The sequence below is a fragment of the Gymnodraco acuticeps genome, unplaced genomic scaffold (genome assembly GCF_902827175.1).
Source record: "Gymnodraco acuticeps unplaced genomic scaffold, fGymAcu1.1, whole genome shotgun sequence".
Taxonomy (NCBI): domain Eukaryota; kingdom Metazoa; phylum Chordata; class Actinopteri; order Perciformes; family Bathydraconidae; genus Gymnodraco; species Gymnodraco acuticeps.
In genome coordinates, this window is record NW_022990414.1 from 180,858 (window position 1) to 193,509 (window position 12,652).

The window sequence follows — 12,652 nt, forward strand, 5'->3', positions numbered from 1 at the left end:
GTCCATAATCCAGCCAGGTAAGAACTTCACTTCGGCCAGCAGTTAGTGAAAATCCCTGAAAGTTGTCTTGTTAATCAAATTAATAAAACTGGGACAACAGAAGCAATTTCCATATGTAATTTCGTGGAAGGTAATATATTTTTGAAAATAAACATTTTGACCCAAGACCACAAGAACAACTGTCAGTTTGGTCCTAAAAGTGAATGTCAGGTTTCAGGCCCGCTTTTTGTGATATTATATTTGGTTATTTAGTGTTTATTCTACTTCTATCATAGATACATTACAATTGTTAATGCAAACCACTTTCTTTTGAAAACAGCAAGTTCATACTAAACCTGCATGGAAAGTGACCAATCTTACTAACATTTCACAAAATATGTTCTTGCAAAAATAGTTCACCAAGGCAAACGTTTTGGACAAAGAACTGCCGATCTTTGTAATTTACTGTACGTATAACATTAAAGTTAAGGCAGGGGGCCAAACATAGAAAGCTTGATAGTTTATCAATTCCCATAATCCTCAGCTGCACTGATAATTATCTAATGTTAGCATGCTTCAAGGTTTAACATGTTCCAAATGGCTAACAATAGCATTTAAGTGAAGGTGAAAAAGCAGGGACTCACATGGCTGTAGACTGTTGTTTATTGAATATATTACTTAATCATTACATTTTCATTATAGTAACAAAGGGTGAATGATTCACAACAAAACATTAAAACACAATAACAGTAAGTGGTGTAACATCACAATGCCTAACATACAGTAAACCTGAATTCCTGTCAAATCTACTTTTATGAGGACATGTTCAAATAAAATACATTTTAATATTGACCTTAAATATGCATGAAGAGGCAGAACATAATATGTGTTCTAACTTTAAATCTATTACATTTAACAGAATAGTAATATTTTAACATTTGAGGGAAATTCAAGCCAAATCTGAGTTAAATCAAGCATATACAATATTGTTGTTGTGCTTTATGTTGATCTCTATCTAATCATGTATCCCTTTAAATAATTATGATAGGAAACACAATCTAACATGGTCAACATATTCCTTTTATATTTCAGCAGCAGGACCCTTCTTCAGAAATCTTAACACGACTCCTTTGATTTGAGGCAGACCCAGGCCATACACGATAGGGTTATTGAGGGGGGGAATGATCAGATACGCTAAAGACAAAATAACTGTGATGCTTGGATTCAGTTGATCAGCCTCAAATCGAGTTAAAGACACCTCGAGGAAGAGAGAGATGGAGTAGGTCATAAAGGACACGATGTGAGGCAGGCAGGTTTGTAATGCCTTTCCTCTAAATTCAGACGATCTCTTCCTGCAGACCAGCAGAATCTGTAGATATGTGTACAGGACGAAGAATAGGGGGATGAAGATGATGGTCACCGAGAGAAACTGACCAGCTATGTTGTTTGGAGTGGTGTCCACACAGGAGAGCTGCACCACAGGCCAGTTAGAGCAGAAAATCCGGTTCAGTTTATTTCCACACAGCGGTAATCTAACAGTAAGATAGAGTAAGAAGCCAATAGTAAATACTGGGTATAAAACAGCAACGAGCACAAGAACCTGCACCCATTTGAAGGTCATTTTACTGTGGTAGTGTAAGGGCTGACAGATAGCAATGAATCTGTCGTAGGCCATGATGGTGAGGATGGTCATCTCACAGGAAGCATAGGTGTAAATAACATACACCTGAATAAAGCATAATGGACGTGAGACCAAATGAGAGTCAGAGACGATGTCCTGCAGGAACCTGGGGAAGAATCCAGCTGAGCCAAACAGAGAGTTTACACACAGAGAGCTGATGAAAATATACATGGGCTGATGCAGAGCCTTCTCCAGGAACACTGCCAGAATAATGACCATGTTAGCAGAGACTATAGTCACATAGATGAACAGACACAAGATGAAGAACAGGTATCTGAGGGGCCCAAAGTCTGCAAACAGAGTCAACTGAAAGTAGGGAGGGTTCAGGCTGCTGTTGCTCTTCATGTCTGCTCCAAAGAGAGGAACAATACAGGAACTGTTAATGAGATGCTGTTAGCTACATTTCAGATATTAATACAAAATCAGCCTGCATGCAATCTCCAACAGTTGTATGTTAAATATAACATCTGGGAAAATCTCACCTCCACATACAGTAGTTCACAGACTTATTCAGGCTCTCTATATCTGCGAAGGAAGGGGGAATATAAATGCACAACAAGGGAAATGTTCAAAGGAAAATGTCGTAATTCAACACCAACAGTAATGCAAAAACACAATAAGCCTGCGTGCATGTGAATTACAACCTTCCTAACACTTGCACTTGACAATATTGAATTTAGCTTCAGGTAGCTGGAGAACAGAAGCACACAAATGAAGGGCAGGAAAAAAGTCTCATAAACTACATGAACCACCAACATGGTCATTCACATTGATTTAAACATTATTTCACACTCCTACACATTGCCTCCTTCATGTTTGCAAGTCGGCCTGAACAGAGAACACATTCATAGAAAGAACAAGAGTTATAGAAAGGAGATGTAAGACTTAAGGAAAGGTCACAAGCAGACAATAATCAATATAATCTCATTTGAAGTAAGTGAAATATAAGTGAGAATATATTCTTTCCTTATTTTAAATACATATATGTGCACAAATACTTGCATGCAGAAGCAGTATACACATGTATACAGTATGATGATCTACCTGTGTCCAGGTACTAACAATAAAACAACGTATGTTACTCAATATTCATATATTAATACAAAATCAGCCTGCATGCATGCATGTGAATTGTAAAATCTCCTAGGGTTGCACATGACAATATTGTGCTGGGAATATCTCACCTCCACATACACTACATGCAGCAAAGGTCTGGCCTGTCTCAGTTATTCAAACAGGAGTTCACAGACTTACTCAGGCTTTCTATATCTGGATAAAAGGACGGAATATAACTGCAACATGTCCTAATTCAACACATACAATACTAAAAACCACAATAACCTGCATGCATGTGAACGGCAAACGTTCACAGCTGGACCTGACAATAGTAAATATCAATTCCAAGTAACCGAAGAAGTGATGTACACAAACTAAGACCTTCTCATAAACTACATGCACCACAATCCTGGCATCTCTCACTTATTGAAACAGTATTTCACTCAGATTTCAAATGTTTGTGTTTGCACCTAAAGCAAAAAGAGAGGTGCATTCAAAGACCAACCGGTAAGGGAGGAGAGGAAGACCTGAAAAAAAGGCTAAACGTGCCCCAGCCAGCATATAGTATCATCACATTGAAGGATAATGTAAGTGAGAATAATCCATAGCATATACACTATGTTAATCAATGCTTGCAAAAGCTTGCATAAGAATACCATATTCAATGAATTCAACACTCTCAGTACATCAGTACATTGAAATACACTCATACAGAATCATTATTGACTTACTGATTCCATGCCTGAAAGTGTAGGAACATTTACATATGTTATACTTGTGTTCAGATCAGCACGATAACCTTGAAAGCATTCAATATAATGAGGACAACTATTACAGACAATAGTTAGACAACTGAACCAACCATCAACAATTATGTTTTAAGATTCAACGTGGGAACTAACAATAAAACAGTGTATGTGACTCAGCTTGTTAGTGAGAGCTTTGACATGATGAGAGGAAGCCCCCCTCCCCTGTAATGATCCACTCTGAAGAAGCTGGACACTATAGGTTTGTTGCTGAGAGACAAACACCTGTGTGTGTGTGTGTGTGTGTGTGTGTGTGTGTGTGTGTGTGTGTGTGTGTGTGTGTGTGTGTGTGTGTGTGTGTGTGTGTGTGTGTGTGTGTGTGTGTGTGTGTGTGTGTGTGTGTTGGCCTCTCAGTAATATGATGCAATGTATTCAGATGACAGCCGTGTCCACAGAATAATTGATCCGAGGCGGTCAACAAAAAAGGTTTCTCCTTAGTCCTCTGAGGAGAGAAACTTTGGCCTGTTAGCAAATACATTAACAACAACTTTATAAGATCATTTAATATAAGAAACGGTTATATAATATACAGAGTAATACAAAATAATATGATGTAACACGTTATAATAATTAACATAAATAATAATAAAGTGGGACTTAATGATGTTTTCTGTAATCCAGTCAAACATCCAAAATCCATATTAAGGATTACGTTGTACTGTCTTTGTCTGTCACACACACACACACACACACACACACACACACACACACACACACACACACACACACACACACACACACACACATACACACACACACACACACACACACACACACACACACACATAAGCTGCTGTGGACGCTGCGCCAATGCAGAAGGAATGGCTCGAATAATGTTCTGAACATATCCCCAAAATAAGCAACACATTGTGGAAGTGTCTCTGGAACCAGAAACGTGTGGCCGTTTCTGTTTCGGTGAGAAAGAGTTGAGGCGTTGCGTGTGCATCGTACCTTGCGCTGAGGTATTTGGTTAGTGGCTCGTATGGGCTGGGATACGAGTTCAGGCGGAAGATCATTTCTTTCGACTCCACTTCGAGCGATATAATTACTAACAAAGCACTTATATACTAATAAAGGACTGGCTTACCTAAAGCCAGTTGAGTAGCACTTGAAATGTTTTGCTCTATGAAACCTGATGCACTTATATGATTCTGTATTCTTCAAGTTTGTATTTTGTTGGTCGAACGCACTTATTGTAAGTCGCTTTGGATAAAAGCGTCAGCTAAATGCAATGTAATGTAATGTAATGTAAAGATGTGGATGGGTAAAGAAATTCCCAGCTGATCCGTTTTATTCCTTCGGAGTGTGAATATGAGAGAGTCGTTTGCCGTGGAGGGCTAACAGCTGCCGTTTTGTGCATCTGTCTGCCTATAAGTAGTTTGACAAGAGGAGAGTGATGCGCTGTACTTTCTCTGAGGATAGAGAAGCCTGGAAAGACATTGAGTCCAGGGTGATGTCTAGAAACTCAATGGAGGTTGTAGGCCCTGAGGTTTTCTCTTCAGACAGAGGAATGCCAAGGTTTGAAAAATGTTTGTATGAGTGTGCTCAGCCCGTGGCAGGGGGGGTGAGGATGGTGGAGTGATAGTGAGAAAGTCGTCGAGAAGATGGAGCACATAGGGGAGTCTGTGGTTGTTTGTCAAGATCCGGCACAGAGCTTCTAAAAGGGAGTCAAAGATTTTGGGACTGCTTCTGCAGCCGAATGTGAGGCGTACTGAGATGTAATAGGCTCCCTTCCAGTACGCTCCAAAGAAACGCCAGGAGTCTGGGTGAATAGGCAAGATCTTGAGTGCACTGGTGATGTCTGCCTTAGAGAGCCATGCTCCCCGGCCTGCTGAGCGGATGAGGGTGATGGCGTGGTCGATGTTTGCGTATTGCATCGAAAAGTCTGGGCTTGGAATGACGCTGTCAATGCTCGGGATGGCTGAGCCGTGTGGAGAAGACAGGTCTATTATGAGCCTCTTTTCCCGGAGTATTTCCGAGTAGCTATGCCTACTGGACTGATGCGGATACTGGAAAGGGGGGACTATCGAATGGCCTATCATGAATCCTTCTTTGACTTCTTTGGCCAGTAAGGTCTCGAAGGTGTGAGGTTCTGTTAAAGCGGACTGAAGGTTGTGGCAGATGTGAGATGTGTCAGGCAGTATTGCTATGCCTGGGGGAAACCATGGGTGAAGCCATTGGTGAGAAAGTAAACAAACTATCTGGATGATTCACTGAGGCGGTAGCTAAGTTGCTTATCTTGACGGGTGTGCTGAGGTGCCGTGCTATTCAATCTGCTGGTGTAGTTGGGTTGTGAGGGCAGGTGCTCCTGGCATGAGCGCCGCCGCAGAAAGAGCAGCTGTGCATGAGGCGGCAGCTAGAAAGAGAGCAGCCTAGGTCATTGAAATTGTTGCGCACCATCCTGCCTCCCTGGTAGAGGATTGGCCTTCCGCGTCTGTTGACGCCCTTTGAAACGGGGGCGTTGGTTGGTTAACATTCGTTTGCGGGCCTAGGGATGATGGGAGGTGGGGGTGCGGCAGGTGACAGGCGGTTGAAGGTTGAGGCGTTGCCTCTTGAAGGAAAGGGGAGTGAGCGGGGCGGCTCGGGTGGTGGGGCGCTGACTGACCACGCTGAGGCCGGGTGGGAAGGGGCTCCGCATAATTGGCAAGAGAGGGATGCGCGTGCTGCGAAGATGCGGCAGTAAAGCTCGGAGTCCAGAGCGCCCCAGTATGTTCCCTGGTTGAACTGCTTGATGCGGCCGGCGGCTTGGCTAGCAAAGTGGACGTGGTAGGTGTAAAAACCTGAGTCTCCGAAGTGTAAGGCCATGTCGAGCTCTATGAGGAGGTCGTCCAACTCGGTTCTGCGTGTGGGATAGACTGAGCAGATGACGTCGCGGTAAAGGGAAAAAGCTAGGGCGAACTCTGCGGGGGTTAAGTCCTTAGACCTCAGAGGTGATGGATTTCGCAGCTGGACTAAACCGAAGTTGGTCTGCATTTCCCTGGGCTGGCTAGTGTCGATGATTGATGGCTGTAGTAGCTGAGCCAAGTCTACGTAGTTACCTAGGGGAATCTGTTGGCGCAAGATGGGGAACACGGGGGAAGGGCGATAGACTGAGGAGGCTGGCTGGATGGGCGGTGTTGCTGTGGCTAGAGTGTAGCTGGTTGCAGAGGGAGGATGGAGTAGGGATGGGGAAGGGATGGGGTAGGGATGTGGGAGGGGGGGGGAAAGGATAGAACAGTTGGGAAAAGAAGGTACTGGGTAAGAGTCGGCTAATGGGTTAGCATGTAGCATGGCCCCTTGGGTTACTGGGTGAGGTGCTGTTGATACGGGGTTAGCTGCTAAAGGAGGAAGGTAAGCAGAAGCTGGGTTGCTGTGGACTGCTGAAGGTAGAGAAGAAGAAGAAGAAGGGATGAAGGGATGTATGTGCAAGGGGATTTCGTGAAGCCTGTGAGCACAGGGATGAGAGAAAGGTTGACATGAGCTGCGACATGTCAGACACAGAGAGAGCAGGCACAGAGGGCAATACGACCTGGCCCCAACCAGGGGGTGCTGGTGAGTCGGGCTGTGTCCGTGGAGGAGGACGGAGGCCTGTGACGTCACGACCCGTGGTGCGCGTGCCGCGCGGTGGTTGGCTCTGGAGCAGGAAGAGTTGTGTGTCTCGTTGTTCTTGCCGTTGTGCTGCTGTAGGCTTTGTAGAGGTTGAACAGTCTAGCCTTGTTGTCATTTAGGTGAAAGTGGATGCCGTTTTCTCTGAGGAAACGTTGGAGTTGAATGACTGTCCACCTCCTGAGTTCGGGCTCCGTTTCGGAGTGCGGCTCCGTCCGAGAGGCGTGTCGAGTGCGCCGCTGCGAGTGGCCGGAGGCTGCTAGTGAGGCAGGCTGCCGTTGGTGGGGAGATTGGAGCTGGCTGTGCCTGTTGTGGCCCCGGTTGTTTGCCCACGCTGGCGGAGTAGACGAAGCCTGGGACCTGTCTGGAGTTGGAGGTGTCTCGTTGGGGGAGCTTGAGTGGGAGCGGTCGCGGCTGGTGTGTGGGACACTGATTGCCGAGCGCACACGGCTCCGTTCGGATGCTTGGCTAAGATCCAACTGCTGAAACGTGGATGGCGGGTAGCCGATGTCGAAAGATCTTCGTCTGACTCCGGTGAGTTGATCAGCAGTTCGGGATCCATGGTGAGTTGAATGTTCTCGTGGTAGCGTTTAGCTTGTTTGAACCGTGACGACGCGCGGCGTGAATCACGGTCTGGCTGTCAGTCCTTGAAAGGATGGAGACAAGCAGTGGCCGGAAGTTTTGCCGGATATAAATAGGGGTGGCCGTGGTTCGAGGCGGAGTTTTAGGCGTGGCCATGCTCCTGAACCTATGTTAACAATTTAACCTCATTTACAGTTAACTCTCACAGTAACGTGATCAATCCACGTTACATCAAACATTGCCTTTGTATTCAGTACAATTCAGTTTGCTGAAGCTCTTCACGTGTTGATGGAGTTTAATGAGATCCATAGAGGAGTTAGCAGTCAGATAAAAAACCTCCCACAGACTCAGTCACTGTCTGTCACTCTTTGTGTGAAGCATTAGCACTCTGCATCACAGCTTGCATGTTACTGCAAGAGAGACTGTTCAGGTATTGTTCATGAGAGTGAACATATGATCTGCCTGCATTACTGATGGATGCTCAATTCAATGTGACATCACTTTTGATGGGCATGTGGAAGTGCAGAGATATAGATATCTGTATTTTGTGATCATGTTTATGTTCTGATCATCTGCAGTAATTCCACTATTGTGTGCATCATTGTTGTTCCAGGGTTCGTACGGTCATTGAAAACCTGGAAAAGTCATGGAAATTCAAAATGCAAATTCCAGGCCCTGGAAAAATTATGGAAAACGATATTTTTCCCCAAGTTTTGGAAAAGTCATGGAAATGTAACTAAAGTTGCGTCAAATATAATTTACATTTTATCTAATCACCGAAATAATCTGCGGTCGCGAGCTGTTAGGTGCCATCATGACGCGCATGGTGTTATTTTTTAATATATGAAGCGCGAGCTGTGTGCTCGAGTCTTCCTGCCTGTCGGCTGAACTCTGCTGCTCCGGGATGAGGGTCAGCTACATTATCTACGGTGCGTTCGTTAACTGTGCGGAGTCACTGTGGCACGGACTGAGCCGCTGGTGAACAGCTGTTAGAACGGGCCGTTCAGGTGTGCAGAGCAGAGCGGCAGAGCGTGATGTGAACTGGAACGTTTTTCTGTCGCAATATTATTTAAGGAATCGTTGAGCTAGCTAGCTAGCATACATTGTCACTATCTGCTAACGTTAGCTTTAGCCTTCGTTTTCTAATAGTTTTTTCATAGGCTATAAACAGAGGTGGTATAAGTATAGATATTTACTAGAGTAGAAGTACTCAGATCTTGTACTTTAGTAGAAGTACTCAGATCTTGTACTTGAGTAAAAGTAGAAGTACTCAGATCTTGTACTTGAGTAAAAGTAGAAGTACTCAGATATTGTACTTGAGTAAAAGTAGAAGTACTCAGGTCTTGTACTTGAGTAAAAGTAGAAGTGCTCAGATTTTGTACTTGAGTCAAAGTAGAAGTGCTCAGATCATGTTCTTGAGTAAAAGTAGAAGTACTCAGATCTTGTTCTTGAGTAAAAGTAGAAGTGCTCAGATTTTGTACTTGAGTCAAAGTAGAAGTGCTCAGATCATGTTCTTGAGTAAAAGTAGAAGTACTCAGATCTTGTTCTTGAGTAAAAGTAGAAGTACCAGAGTGTAGGAATACTCTGTTACAATAAAAGCATTCAAAATGTTCCTCAAGTGAAAGTAGAAAAGTATTCTCATCTAAAGTAAAAGTAGTCATTGTGCAGACTGGTCCATTTCAGAATAATATATATGATGTGTTTTATAATGATTGATCATGAAAGTGTTCTCAAAGCTGGTGAAGGTGCAGCTAGTTTGAATGACTTTGTATACTGCAGGGTAGCTGGTGGATTTACTCCAGGTGGAACTAAAGTCTGATTTAACACTTGATTATATTTCACATCATTCATCCACATCTGTGAAGTAACTGAAGGGATTAAATACATGTAGTGGAGTAGAAATACACCATGTACCTCTGAACTGTAGTGGGGTAGAAGAACAAAGTAGCAAAACATTGAAATTCTTAAAGTACAAGTATCTCAAAATTGTACCCAAGTATAGTACTTGAGTTTATGAACTTAGTTACTTTACACCACTGGCTATACAGATAGAAAGACTAAGCCTTGCACAGAGGCATGAAAATACATTTACTCAACAGTGCTGCCAGAATGATAAACTGACTGCTACACAATTAAAATAAAAGCTTTTATATATTTCTATTAGATGTGACTCTTTGGCGTTTCTGTTATTATGACCTGCTGCTTTAGTTGCTCTGACTGCTAAACTCCTCTGTTATTCCTAAACCGATATTCCGTGGGGTCAGGGGTCGGGTCCTTGTCACCTTTTTCATACCTGATGACTTTGCCTCCCTGACTGCAGTTGCTTTAGCGAGTAGAAGCTAGTAAGCCTACTATTTGATTTGTTTTAGATCGGCACTACATGTTTCATATCAGACCTTATTTTCCTGTTCCATGTTCAAATAAACCATTTTCAGTGGTCATTCTTTTTGGTCATGGAAAATTAGGTAAAGGTCATTGAGAAGTCATGGAGAAGTGTATGAACCCTGTTATTCACAAAAGCCTCATGAGCCTATGTACATTACATCACATGTCACTTGTTAGACAAAAGCGACTCACATACTCAATACTGAGGGCAATCCCCACAGGAGCACTTTGGGGTGAAGGGTCTCAGCTGACTGCTGCGGGGTTTGAACCTGTGACCCCCTGATCCGAACACCAACGCTCAACCCACTGCACCACACGTACATGTTCATTGCAGCTTTTTTGATTGACTCTGTTCTTTATAGCACCAATATTTACCCCAGGCTTCTGATTGACTTCTTATCAGAGAAACAGATCATATGTTATCGAGCCCGTCTGTTTCAAAATGTGATGAATATGACTTTGACCTTTTCAGAGTGTTCACTGCTGGCAACCATGGCCTGCGACAGATACGTGTCTCTCTGTAAACCTCTGCATTATTCAACCATCGTGAGGAAAAGAACTGTCGATGTCTGTCTGGTTTTGTCTTGGCTTCTGCCGACTTGTGAGACTGCATTGGGATGCATTCTTTATTCTAATAGCAAACTCTGCAGTTTTACTATTAGGGGGATTTTTGTAACAATTCAATTTACAATCTTCAGCGTGTGAGCTCGAGCGCTCTCTCTGTATATGGAGTGCTCATGTTGGTAAATGTGTCCCTTCTGCCTCTTATCTTCATACTTTTTACATACACCAGGAGACTTATACTATCATATCAGAATGGTAGAGAGTACAGGAGAAAAGCTGCACAGACCTGTTGACCCCACCTGTTGGTTTTAATCAGCTTTCCCTGTTTATCTGATTTAGATCTTGTTATAATTCCTCTAGGATTCAATATTCCCAAAATGACACGTTTGATATTGACTTTGCAAATAGTTTCCTATCACTCCGTCTTCAACCCAATCATATACGGACTGAACGTGAAAGAAACCTCTAAACACCTTCAATTGTTGTTGTGTCGGATCAAATCACACTAATGTTACCTGGGTTGGGCGAAGAGTTACTAAACAAAGCACAACAAGTCAGGAAATGTGTGTTTGGTAGACGACTACTTGTTTGTCACAATGCTTCTTGGCATTACATTTCATACCGTTGGAAAGCCTGTTTATTTCTCTTTTCAATGGAGCCACATTTGTGAGGAACAAGCGTTTGTGGGATGAGAAGCAGAGCTGAGTGTGTGGGTCACGCCACGAATAATGTGCCAGATCTTCTCTGCCAATGCCAAACAGCTTTGTGTTGCTGTTGACTCTTTGTTGGTGTTGTGTTGTGTTTGTAAACTTGAATCAGTTTGTTTGCGCACATAAAAGACTGCATCAAATACAACAAAGAGCAACTGAAAATACAAGTTCTTCTTCCCGCAATCCAATCTGTGTTGTCTTATTACGATAAACAATCGTAAGATGAGCAATCTTCACGATGAGTTAAAAAGAGCATTAACTTTTACACTCTAAGGTCAAGAGGTCAACATGTGGTGACAAAGTGATCAGAAATGACCTAAAGAGTGTGTGTGTGTGTGTGTGTGTGTGGGTGTGTGTGTGTGTGTGTGCCTCTCAGTAACATGATGCAATGTATTCAGATGACAGCAGTGTCCACAGAAGCTGATGTAATGAGGGTCTTTAGGGCCCCCCCCCCCAAAATCATGAATCAGCTAAATATTTTCTGTCTTCCACATAAACGTTTGGCAAATACAAAAAAGTCTAGTTTTAGTTGCGTCTCTAGGTAAGACTGGAAAGTGTGTGTGTGTGTGTGTGTGTGTGTGTGTGTGTGTGTGTGTGTGTGTCTATTAGGGTGTGTGTGTGTGTGTGTGTATGTGTGTCTATTAGGGTGTGTGTGTGTGTGTGTGTGTGTGTTTTCCTCTCAGTAATATGATGCTAAGTGTTCAGATCACAGCCGTGTCCACAGAAGCTGATGTAATGAGGGTCATTAGAGCCCCTCCCCCCTCTCCGACTACAGCCAGTGTACAAAGAGCTAATTATGACCCAGTGGTCACAGTGAGTCTCGGGGGGGGGGGGGCTCTGTTGTCACAAACACAACACACACTCACCTGAGCTGCTGAGTAGCTGAGGTGATTATCTCAGTAATTGGTCCGAGGCGGTCAACAAAAAAGGTTTCTCCTTAGTCCTCTGAGGAGAGAAACTTTGGCCTGTTAGCAACAACTTTATAAGATCATTTAATATAATACATGGTTATATAATATACAGAGTAATGCAAAATAATATGATGTAACACGTTATAATAATTAACATCAATAATAATAAAGTGGGACTTAATGATGTTTTCTGTAATCCACTCAAACATCCAAAATCCATATTAGGATTATGTTTTACTGTCTTTGTCTGTCACACACACACACACACACACACACACACACACACACACACACACACAGTTTTCATCACTTTAGGGAAACAAACTCCTCAAAAGTTAGCATTATAACTCTTCATGAACATATTTAAACTTGACATGTCAGAAAACGTGTAAT

At 43.1% G+C, this 12,652-nt stretch overlaps 1 protein-coding gene and 1 pseudogene across 1 annotated transcript; one reads left to right on the plus strand and one right to left on the minus strand.

Annotated features, from left to right (window-relative positions):
- Positions 1-624: 624 nt before the first annotated feature.
- On the minus strand, positions 625-3,213 carry LOC117551880 (olfactory receptor 142-like). The gene is made up of 2 exons (XM_034224962.1): positions 2,143-3,213; positions 625-2,007 (listed from the first exon to the last, which is right to left on the minus strand). Exon 2 carries the CDS (start codon positions 2,003-2,005, stop codon positions 1,061-1,063), a length of 945 nt encoding a protein of 314 aa, XP_034080853.1. The 5' UTR covers positions 2,006-2,007; positions 2,143-3,213; the 3' UTR covers positions 625-1,060.
- Positions 3,214-6,977: 3,764 nt separating this feature from the next.
- Positions 6,978-11,470, plus strand: LOC117551875 (annotated as a pseudogene).
- The last annotated feature ends 1,182 nt before the right edge of the window (positions 11,471-12,652 follow it).

What these genes read in the sequence shown, in the direction of transcription:
- LOC117551880 (XM_034224962.1), bottom strand. Translation starts at nt 2,005, where the DNA reads ATGAAGAGCAACAGCAGCCTGAACCCTCCCTACTTTCAGTTGACTCTG.